The 12,449-nt window shown below is 38.8% G+C and overlaps 1 protein-coding gene across 1 annotated transcript in view; it reads right to left on the reverse strand.

Annotated features, from left to right (window-relative positions):
- Positions 1 to 394: 394 nt before the first annotated feature.
- Positions 395 to 12,449, reverse strand: part of CPED1 (cadherin like and PC-esterase domain containing 1) — a 143,795-nt gene continuing 131,740 nt past the window's right edge. The window contains exons 19-23 of the mRNA XM_054515002.1: positions 9,703 to 9,923; positions 9,340 to 9,441; positions 9,043 to 9,130; positions 7,079 to 7,225; positions 395 to 3,497 (exon numbers count right to left, since the gene is read on the reverse strand). Of these exons, the coding sequence (XP_054370977.1) occupies positions 3,270 to 3,497; positions 7,079 to 7,225; positions 9,043 to 9,130; positions 9,340 to 9,441; positions 9,703 to 9,923 (786 nt within the window). The 3' untranslated portion in view covers positions 395 to 3,269. The remainder of the gene's footprint in view (positions 3,498 to 7,078; positions 7,226 to 9,042; positions 9,131 to 9,339; positions 9,442 to 9,702; positions 9,924 to 12,449) is intronic.

A 12,449-nucleotide genomic window follows, 5' to 3' on the forward strand; every position in this document is an offset into this window, starting at 1 on the left:
CTGTTCAACAACTGTTCAACCTCTCTGGAGTTATATGAGAGGTGAGGAGTTGCAACTCACTGGACACTGGTAAATCATGCTCCAGCTGAAGGCATGCAATAATAACTGAGACAACTCCTCTGTATATCAGAGTGTTTATTTTGCAACACAGTTACATTGTTACTCCACCTGCAGCTTTAAGTATGTCCTAGTTCTGTTCTAAGCTCTGCCTGCTGCTGGGCAGACATTGAGCAGGAAACCCCACTTCTCAGAGTTCTTGTTCCCCAGCCTAAATATTTCAATCCTACCACTAATTCCAGGGCCATTCATGCCTGTATTAGGAGGTGGAACTCAATCTGACAACTAGGTCCTTTGCTATTTTAATGGCAAGTAATTGGACTAAGGTAGACATATGGACAATAGGAACACTTCCATGTTTATTCAGGCAAAATGTCACAGCAGATATAATAATTGTATAGTAAACTGTAGACAGCAACATGTGCTCTCACTGGAATTCAAACACAGTAATCCTTTTATTGTCTTAATCCATGAATTTTAATGCATATGAGCAAGCAATCCTTGCATGTGAATCTCAACTCCCATCTTTCACATAGATAGAGATACTAGATGTATTTTAAAGTTAAATAACAAAATGTAGCTTACTATCCTTTGTTTATTCCTAAGACTATGTGGATCATACATAGTGTTGGAAACAGCTTATTCAAAGAACTCATTTAAATAAAGATCAATTTGCAAATTGTACCAATGACTTTGTACAGACATATTAATGTACATAGACATGTAAAAAATACAAAACACACAGGTAAATATACACTTAATACATTTGAAAAATATCAAGATTTGGAAAACATTAAGACATCTGGGTGTACAGCACATGTAAACCATTTTGTGGTGAAACCAGAACTGATGAATTGCACATTCACTGATATCCACTAGAGTATAACAAAGTCAGCTCTTTTCTTTTCATCACTAAGCTGATGCTTCAGCAATAGATTTTTAGCTAAAAAAAAACCCATAAAAGCCCAGTTAATGGCTTAAAAACATTTGTGTACAGAACAATAACAGTAACAGCATGTGGATTTAAATGAGCTACAAAAAAAATCTTATAGAAGCAGAACTGTAATACACCTATCATTGATCATCTTAATACCAAAGACATCTGGCTGCACTTTGCATCTACTAATATTGATGATGATATTCTATCCTTTAGCTTTTAGGTTGTGCAGCTCTGGATTTCCACACCCAAGAGAATATATTACATCATTTGCATACAATTATTTTCTTTAGATAATGATATTGCTCAAAAGCAAATGTTGATATTTTCAGTATTTATGCACAGCTCCTGACCCATCTTTCACATAGATCTCCATGCCAGGGAAAACCTTACATTGAAATTTGGGGATATTTTCTGTAAGCAATCAGCAGCATATTATACAGAAACAGATATAATCACACCATTTCACTAATTTTGTCATTATCTAAGTTAGCATCTTCTTCAATATAGTGAAAGGTGCCTTAAATTAGGTATGCCAGATCCCATTTTGGAGGATATTCTCTATCACCTAGGATGCCAAACTCCATATTGCATGACAATTTCCTATTATAACTTTACATATCTTACCTGAAGAAGCACAAATTCACAAAACTACAGCTGGGCACACAAACTGTGGATAGATACAGAGTCTTAGGCAAATACTAAATGTTGTGTCATGAATTGCTAGCCCTACTTCTATACAGGGCAGCCCCTGTGTGCTACTAAGACAAATAAGATGGTGAGTACTTCCTTGCTATAATTTGTATCTTCCCTGACATTGTTTGTGGCTTCCTTTCCCAAAGAAGATGCTAGTAGAGGATTATATGTAAAATTGTGACAGGGAAACACGACACAGAACTCAGCAGATCCTTTGTTAGACTTGCGCCTACCTGGTTAAAACACCCTTTAATGCACAGTGGTAGAGTGGTGCCTTGATTGCCTGCTGTGTGACTGGGTGAATAAAAATCCATAACTGGAGAATTTTTAGGGACAGCAGTCTCGTGGTTGCCACTAGCCTGTCACCCATCTGCTGATCCTGGGCTGTGCACAGTTTCCCGTTGGGTACCACAGCTGTGAATGAGTGGGCTGCCAGCACTGCGGGAGGGGACCAACACACAGCTTCTCCCTGGGGTGTCACCCACAGAAGGCCTGCAAACTCTGGGGATGTAGCTGGGCTACAGAATGAAGCTGCAGTTCAGAGAAGGTCTGAACTGAAACTGGCTGGCTGTGCCAAGCAAGCGATGCTGGCAGTATATACTGCTGTCATCACTTCACATCACACACTTCCTATGATTGATAAATTACCTCATCCTGAGAATCTTACGTGTGCTTGAAGGGGGATTTTTGTTATGTTTGTGGTACTGGCTTCACACATTGGTAAGTATTTTATAAAAAGTCATTAAAGAAATGGCACTTCTGTGCAGGAAGAATACTTGATTAGCTTACAGGCCAAGGTAGACACTGAAGTACTTATCTAAGCATTCTTCCTACATATGGACACTCTCCTAAACTGGGACCATAAATAAATTAATGTTAACAAATTCACTATATTTACATGTTACATTGAGACAGTTTCAATCAGTCTCAAGTATAGGTAATTGATCTCCCTATTAGCTTCAGTACATGCAAAAAAATAGAGTACATATCTGTTCCATCTAAAATACAAAGAGATGTGTTTTCACTAAAAACACTAGAGTTCAAAACTCAGCATCACCAGTAAAATGCTAGTAGACATTTTCAGATTCTATAAACCAAGTGTCTAAACAGAAAAGGTTTAATATGGAAGGGAAACCTGTCCACATAAAATAAAACTCTTTCAAATGGAATGTAGTCAGTTTCTAAATACATTCAAATATTACAGTGTCTCTATAAACAGAAAACTAGATAGTGCTGAAGAACTAAAACAGCCCTTTCCAAATGTTCAAGTGAATATATAGGTCTCTTTTTGCTATCAATAATACACACTTGCTTGAACTACAGCTGTTCTAGTCTTTGGCAACAGTTCAAGTAACTTCCCCTCTTCTCTCCTTTGCAACCCTCCATCTTCCACTTTCACACAACAGAGTCATCAGGGCATATCTTAATTTCATAAGGTTTTTGGGAAAATACCACGTGTCCCAAACTCTCTTTGTGTGTATGCAGTCAGTCAAGGAAGCGTATCTTAATCCACCATGGTCCTTCAATTGTCCCTCAGGCAGTGGCACTTCTCTAGTCTTGGTGCTACATCCAAGAGAGGCTATGTGCTGACAAACTCCCTCTTACGTGCACAGAGCCTGCTGAGAAGGATTTCAGAATAAACTTGATTTATTGGACCTTGGACATGATAGGGGGACTGAGAATTTGTTGCATAGTCCTGCAGTTGTGATGCTGTGCTTTGACTGCCGAAATATTTCCCCAGCGTATAGTGCCCCGATAACGTCATTGTTATGTGTGGCCTTTCTTCAGAGGGATTGGATTTCACCACCTGCAAAAGAAATGACATATGTGAGTGCTTTCTGCCTGCACCTAGAAAGACAGACACACAGCTGTGTGTACAGAAATGCAGAAGCAGTTGTCCATGAAGTAGGTCCTGATACTTTTACTTAGAGGTGCAAGTTGCTCATAAACATTATTTTAATGGCCAACTTGTTATGTTGCAAACTAACTAAAGAGTAAGATCTTAATTTTTTAAATCTACATTCATAGGCCCATTATACTCAGTCATTTGACTTTGTAATGTCTCTGTGTATTAGACTCTGTTGCCTTCATCAGAGACAATTTACCCAAAACAAAACTCATGACTGCTCCAAATTGTAGAAAGGTTTAAATCTTGGTCTGGTACCAAGCACTTGAGGCACATATAAAGTGTCTCAGCTATGAGCCCTGTGAGAATGCCTCATTCTGACATCTTGATGCAAGCCTGGCCCAGCCTCACATTGAGATGAAAACCCTCGTGTGTTGTGTTTCTTCAAGAAGGGAGTTATGGAGCAATTTACATCCCTCTCCCCAGGACACCACAGGGACAGAACCACAACATGATTCAGTAACTTAGTGTTGAAGAATGCTTCACCTTGGCCCCTGAAATATGTATAAAGCTCTGGGATTATTGTGTTCAATTTGTATGGAATAAAAGCGTGTTCATGGGACTAACAAGAGAGAAAGTGAAAGGTATGGCTGTCAGGAGTTTAATGACTGGGGGCTGATCTCCAGTAAATGCTGAAGATCTTGTCTCAGTGAATACTCAGTCGCTGAAGAATAATGAAGTAGTTTTGAGAGAGACAGAACTTTAGAACCTTGCACATATGCAGGACAGAGGACCTCAGCCCAGGCAGTGGCAAACCCAGAGAATGCAGAAAAGGTGGTCAACTGATTTTTGAAATAGTATATCTATACTGACTTAATAGCTCTGACACCTATCAGTTTTCCTGTCAATCACAGCAGACACTTGAAAATGCAGAATTAATTTATTAATGCACATATTTATGCAGAAGCATGTTATCTTTTAAAAATATAATGTATATTTACTGTCACTGAACAATCAGAATCAACACTCATATGCAGTGAAGCTCATAATAAATGAAATAAATCATACAAAATTAGGTGTGAGTGAAGAAATAACATGGGCAAAGGCTTGAAAGACTGAGCAGAGAGACTTTGAGGGAGCTGGCAGAACTGAAAACAGATCAGGAATTATCCATGTAGAAAATTAATATATCCTCTGATCAATTTCATACAGCTAAGCCAAGGGCTATTATTTATTTTCATGCAATTACTGTAGGTTCATTTTTCTAAATTAGTGCCTTAGATCTTACAATTATTTCAAAATGATGCCACCTTGAACCAATCACCCAAACTGCATTCCTGTTAGGCATAATCTCCCAGGAATGCAATATAATGTTCACCCAGCCACCAGCAGCCAGCCACCTATTAAGATACAAAAATCCCAAGGTTGCTAATTTCTGTGTAGTGACTATTATTTCATTGCCATTAAAATAGGAAATCAATCTGAAATTTAAAATACCTTCTGTAATATTTGTATAGTGCTGACCAATGTCCATAAGCGTTTTCAAAGAATGAGGTAGATAAAAACCAAGTTCTCATGTGTGCATAGAACTAGAATTATGTTGGGCAGTAAGTGCCAGGGTTATGCAAGATATTTTGTCCCAGCTCAGTATAATCCCTTTGAAAATCCAGATCCCTTAGAAACCTGAGAAAAGATTGTAGAGTCTACAGAGATGGAGATTTCTGTGCTATCAGGGTCACCTGAGACCCTCTGAAATGGGTTGGTGGGAACTCAGTTCTTCAGGCCATTCAGAGGAAATAGCTTTCTCTTAGCCAGTTAGTGGGAGCTAAATGAGAACTGCTGGAAGCATTTCAGTTCTTGTTTTCTGACTGCACAGAATGGACAGTCCTCCATTCCTGCACAGCCATGTTTAGCTCAGATGTCATTTACACAGGGGTGTCATCTTCTGATACTTTAGGAATGTCAGTTTTTAAGAGAAAGAAAGCGAAAGTACAAAGCACGAGATTTAATCTATCTCATCTGGTTTCAGAAAACATGGAAAGTGCTGAGGTTTCACACAGTGTTCTTGGCTCTGTTCTTGGGGGCAAAATGTCATTTTCCTGGTGCAAACTGCTTCAGCACCTAATGAAACTCCACTTGCCAGGATGCAGAAATAAGCTGATGACAAAACTATTAAAACTAATGAAGTATCAAAAGAACTCAAGGACTTTATTTTTGCTTTCCTCAAAGATCAAGTCTGGTTTTTGGTGTATGATGGATTCTATTGGGCATATCTATGGCTCTTTCAGGCACAATCACTTCTCAAGGCTCATTAATAACAGCTCTGTGAGCCAAATTCTCTCCTGATCCTCCCCAGAAACACATACTCTGTTGAGATTCCTTCAGCAGAGAAGCAAACCAAATCTGCACATGAGCTCATACAAAATGATGGAGCAGTTCATGAAAAATGCTGATGACTGATCACGCCCTGCTGTTTTCTCCACAGAGTTCCATACAAAGCATTTGAAATATTTAATTTTGAAGCTCTTTGTTTCGCTCACAAGATCCTTGGAAATGGCAAACATCAGCAATGACCCACAAAAACATCAGCATCTGGGCTCTAGATAAAAAAGGCCAATACAACTGTCTTGGTAAAAAGGAGGGAAAGAAGCATTTGCTCCATGGGACTATTTATCAATCACATAAATATCTACTCTGTGACTTACTCCCTCTTTTCCAGCTTCATTTGGACTGAGCTATGTTTGTGCCTCTCAAGTGTGGAGCAGAGTGGATTAGCAGAATGGTTAACTAACCACACCTGCTGATGCTGGCCCCAGAGCAGGATAGAGGCCATGGCACTGGCCTGAAAACATGTGAGCTGCCCTGGAGCCTGAGGTGGAAACCAGCTGTGTGGTTGATGTGTGGCACATGAGCTTGTATGAGTCTGATAACACTCCCAAAAAAATTCTATAGACTTCAGTCAAGAAAGCAGGACTACCGGTGTGAGGGAGAACAATCAGTCTACACTTCTGTTTGTACAGTGGATCACTGTAACTACTGCAGATTATTTTTTCTCAGACATAAGAAAAGAGATATATAGCAGCAAGATTGGTTCTTCAATTTTAAGCTCCATTTTAGTTGTACTTATGGTATGAAGTGAGTGTGTCGAGCTGTTCAGTTAGGAATGCATCAGTCAAAAACCCATGAGACTGACTAAAAAGAGAAACTGAGTCCATGCAGAAGCAGCAGAGATATATAGCAAGTAACAAATAATACAAGAAGCAGGAAACTGTGCAACATCCTTTTATATGAGTTACCTTTGCAGAAGGGTATGGTTGTTCATTTTTATTTCGCCACTCCCGCAGTTCAGCATGTCCTTGGGTGGCCTTGCACTGGGAGCAGTGGTGGACAAGTGCCACCATGCAAACTGCTTTCCCCACAATTTGTATTCAGGCCTAAGTTTGAGTGACAGATGCTGACCTCACCATGAACCTTCTTGTTTCTAAGATCTAACAGTTAAAATATCTTAAATACCTGGGAATGATATAAGCGTAAACTATTACCTCATGGAAATGGCAGCCACACTTCCCTTGCAGGAATTCTTTGTAGCGTCCCATGGTGATGACAAAGGTGTCAACCACTTCATAGCCCAAATTTTTTGCTGTATCCAGAATAATCAAGTTTTCATTCCACAAGTTTTGCACTTCTGCCTGCATTCCAGATAAAATGTTGCAATGTCTTGTCAGAAGGACTGTTTAAAGGTTATTGCATCATGGAAAAAAATAGCAAAACTGCATTTTGAATGAGCAATTACATAATACTACAGACATGAATTACTATAAATTCACTCTCGAAAAAAGCTTCTACTCCAAGACTGATGTATGGTTTTTTTCAGAAATTATAATTACTTTTCAGTAGATGTGCAGCTTCCTTTATAGGAAGATTTCATGATTGTTTAAAATATAATTCTTGGGTAATGGTTTTTAACATGTACTTCGCTAATATGAGGTGTAATTCAGAAAAAAATTCCAATGATAAAGTTTGTCTGTAACAAATGTTGAAAATGCTCCTTTAAAGAAAAATTCAGCTTCAAATCAATTCATTGAGGCAGTTGCTTAGAAGGGACTATAGGGCCATAGGTATCTTAAATATGGTTACATTGAAGAACAGATTATTATTTCTGAATGTACTTTAGGAAGACCAAGAATAGAAAAAAAAGTTAATTATAAAGATGGCAAGGCAGTGGATTCAACGGGGCAGACAAAAGGCCTTTGAGAGTAGCTGGGTAATCCTGAAGCCTGGAGCATACAAACCACATGGGTAATTTGGCATATGATTCCAATATTGAAAGGGAAAAGAATGTTGGTTATGCACTGTAGCTGATTTCTGGAGTTTTGTAAATTTAATGAAGAAAAAGAAAAATTCTTAGGAAGCCTTTAATACTCTATCCATGCCTCACATACCCTGGATTGAAGCTCTTCATCCTACAACTGAACTTTGCTGGAAACTCTGATGGGAGCTATGAAAATGTTTCTTCATGTTGATGACAATAATTTCCTTACTTTATTCTATTGAGGTCCTCCAGGTAAGTTAAGAAAATTGTTTGAATCAATAAGAAGACCTTCAGTAGAGACAAGGCAGATAGGCAGTAGTAACAGGGCAGCCTCTGTAGCAAAGAGAAGGATGAGAGTAGCAGGAAGTCACACGCTGAATACAGCAGTGTGTTATGGTTGCAAAGAGATGTGGGCACTAGTTCCCAGTGCTCAAGGAGTGCTGTATGGAATCTGTGAAAGGCAGTAATTTTCTCTTTTCAACACCTGGGAATAACTGGAGCATGACACACAGCACTGGTAGGCATCATTTACTCCATTCTGCCTTCCAGTGCTTCTCATCCATGCATTTTGTGTGTGTTCAATAGAGAATCACTGTCCAAGTTGTAAATAAAAATAGTGAATTGAGTGAGTTGCACAGTGCATTGAAATGAGCACATTTGTTACTCTGAGAGTCTTGGGTATGATTTAAACTGACTGTAACATCTCATTAACATGCAAATAACAGGCTGGATTCACTGGTACATTCCAGCTGCTCTGTAGTGTTCTGGCTTCACAGGTGGGTTAAGATAGATTTATTGAGTTGTGCAAGCCAGACAAGTGAATTGGATCCAGCAGTAACCACGGAGGAAGCCTGGGGAGGGCCTGTGTGCAATGTAGTATGAGGAGCAATCTGCTTATCCCCAGAATGATCTCTCAATTTTGGCACCAGGATTCATACTGGAGCTTCTTCTGGTTCTTGGGACAGCTGACCACACATGGCATCTCAAATGGCTCTCTGATTGCAGCAGAATCCATGAAATAAGGAAATTGGTTTGAATCACTATCAAGCAGTATGAGCAAATACAAACATTAATCTGCCTTTGATCCACTTAGAATGTGTTCAGCAGACATAGTATATTTTGACCAGACAGCAAAATTAACAATGAAATGACAAGTCTTGCATGAAACTGCACTCAAAATGTACTGCAGCTTACCTGTGACAGAGAATGGATTCCATCCACTGGAAGGTGAAAGCCCATCCCTATGGATTTGACAATTACCAGGATATTTGATAGATTTTCCCTGTTTTGCAAATGAGGAAAAAACCAACAAGGACACACTTTTTACTTAAGACACACATCAAAAGACAATGCATGTTTTATTTTTTCAAAGTCACCTAAATACATGCCTATCAAAAAAAAAACAAATGAAAAGTTTGTATTTAATTTTTTTGTTGTTTCTCATAATTTACCATATCAAAAATTGGAATACCACCAAGTACATAGCATTACCTGCTCAACACCTTTTGGATAATTTGCAGGTGATTGGAATTAAGCCACTGAACACCGCCTACAATTAATACAGTCTGGTCTGTGTTCTCCAGGGGACGTGATCTGAAACCCAGAAAAGAAAAACATCACATGTTGCTTTAAACAGATGGCAAACATTTTAACTACTTTGCTTTGCATTTCACTGAACTGTATCTGGAACCCCGATCAGAGGCCTGATGTAATTTTCAGCTATTTTTTAACCACACAATATGATCTGTGCACCTTATGTTTTATTGTTTACTGACTTTAATTGTAAAACGTGTTAAACACATTTGTGAATAGAACAGTAATGCAAACGAGGGAGATACAGAGTTTGTGCAGTACCTCTGCAGCAGCTGTTCCAGTGCTTTTTCAAAAGTTGGTCTCTGGTTTGCATTCATCCAGAACTGAGGGTAGTAGGAGTAACTGATAAATGTTTTCCCCTCATTGATATTGTGATAACATTTAATATCATGAGTCTTCTGCCATTCCTGAAGAGTCTTATTCACTCTTTCAATTAGATAATACATCATCCCTCTGTTAGTTGAGTCACCTATAAAAAGAATCTTCAGATGGAAAAGGTATGACTTAGAAGTTGTACAGTACAGAAACCAAAAGCAAGGAAAAGAATACAGCTTGTTGGGAGGTTTTTAATGCTTCTTGTAATGTTCCAGAAATATCTTTGTGAACAGCCAGTACCCTGGCATCTTAATATTAAATTTGTCCTTTAGCAAAATCTGTGTGATTTGATTAATAACAAGCTTAATTATGTATATTAAATACAAAAAGTACAGGTCATAGATGGCTATAGCTGCAAAATTAGCCCTGCATCTTTCATCCTTGGTGATAATTTCTTTTGCTTAAGTTTATATTTATTTCTAATTGCTAGTACACAATTGCTCTCATGATTGCTTGCAGCTTCCTGATTTTTTTTTCCTACAGTTTTTCATGTGGTTTGCTCCTGCAAGGTGAGTATTGGTCTTCTATAAATGGGATTCATTAGAATTTGCACCAAACTAGCACACACACACCCCCACACCCACACACCCCATGAAGGATGCAGCTGCTGCCTTATTTGTAGAGATATGGTCTTTCTGCAGGTTCAAAGGGGAAAGAAAAGGGGGTTGTTTGGGTGGAGGATAATCTGAATGGAGTCCTGTCATGTGTGATGTGACCACCAGAAAGCATCATGGCCTGAAGGGAGTTAGAAATCCTGACAGATGTATGTTAAGTATAGCAGTCTCTGCTCAGCTACCCTGAACTTGCAAATGAATAAAGTCAAATTTGGGTTTGCTCCTACTCATTCTGTAGATTCTCTGAAAAAACAAACATCTCTGTATGGGTGACCACAGAACCTAAAGTGTTGTGGGAATTTTCTTTTAATGCTATTGCCCTATTTTGAGTGGCTAGGACCAGCATTTCCTTCTGATGAAGTAGGTAATAGAAGTCCAAAGAGTAGGAGAACCCAGGTTCACTGTAGTTTGCCAGTGGAACTGTGTGCAGAATGAATTACCCCAATCAGTTCAGACAGAAATCCACAATGAGGAGCAAACATGTAAAACTGGGATTAAGAAACCCCACAGAGCCATCACACAGTAACAGCCCTGTTCTCTGCACAGAAGAACTCAGCTTCTCCTACTTCCTCTGGCACTCAGATTGTTGGCATCCTGCAAGATGGGATTTTGTTGTTTCATTTCTTAATTTGATTTGAGTTTGATGTTTTACCACTTCCACCTTGAATATTTGATTATGCAAATAAAATTCAGACTGCACAAGATGACATGTTTAGGGATATATTTCCAAAGTTCTTTTTAGAGATTTTATGTGGTACAGGCATTTGGGACTACAATTATCTAACACATCTATCTATTCCCTTCAGGAATGTCATAGTTTTGAAAACTGATTTCACTTCCCACTATTAACCTATTGTGATTAAAAATAAGGAACAACAGGGTACCAATGATACTTCCCATAGAAGAGAAGGAATTTCAGATGAGCCTACCCTCATCTGATGTTAGGGCCAAGAACAGGCACAAGAATGCCTTCAACTTCCCATGACTTGCCTGCCCATTGTGGGCTGCAGAGAAGCCCTTGATAGATTATGTGTGGTAGCAAACAAATTAAAACTAGCACTGAGCTCACAGAGGCTCTTCTAACTCCTGTCCTGGACCTCTCAAAGCCTCTTCATAGAGGAAATTCTTAAACAGCTACTGTTCATGTTTGTATTGCACAAGCATTGCTCTCACACGCAAGGGGATTTCTGGCTTTTCACATTGTGTCAGAAGAAGCCTCTTTAAACAAGCATAACATGACTCACAGAAGTCAAGGATCCCTGGATCCATGGAAGGACTGATTGGATATCCTCTTTCCCTCTCTGACAGACACACACATGCATAAAATTATTTACAATTAGAAAGACAGTCCATGCTTAAAATATGTCCTAATTCTAAAGTAGGTTAACTTGAGGTTTTAAGCAAGAGTTTTTTTAGGTTGCAAAATCTCTTGATTCTCCAGCCTGCCTATATCCATGACAATTTAATCTCCATTTCATAAGCCCATCACTGGAGTATCTTGATGCATATCTATTTAAACAGCAGTTCTCAGATATTTGCAGGCAAGGACATCATGAGCTTGTAATGTGGGTGAGAACATTTCTGCAAAAACCCAACACATCATTAGCAGAATAACAAACAGGCCATACCAAGTTACACACATACAACAGTTGGTAGAACATGCAAGACTGCTTCTCTTCTAGTATCATATGACAAAATTTCGTTATCATAGCACATGGGAATTGCAAAGAAGCATATTCAGCTATTAATTACACAAAATTGGTAGACGGGATGTTTTTATCTCATTCTAGTGTGACTAGAATTCTCATAACTGTTTTCTCCTAACTATATTTGAACTAATCTCACCTACTACTGATTTAAAATAGCAGGACAACTTCCATGGGAAATAAAGAAGAAAAGAACCATGGCCAGTGTCAATGAACAGGATGCACAGGTGTCTTTTTTGCCAACATTGTGCATTCACTAGCAGGTGAGGTATGAAGAGTAATGCCAAACATTTCCTAAGTCTCAAATACTGCA

The sequence above is a fragment of the Molothrus ater genome, chromosome 5, assembly GCF_012460135.2.
Source record: "Molothrus ater isolate BHLD 08-10-18 breed brown headed cowbird chromosome 5, BPBGC_Mater_1.1, whole genome shotgun sequence".
Lineage (NCBI taxonomy): Eukaryota > Metazoa > Chordata > Aves > Passeriformes > Icteridae > Molothrus > Molothrus ater.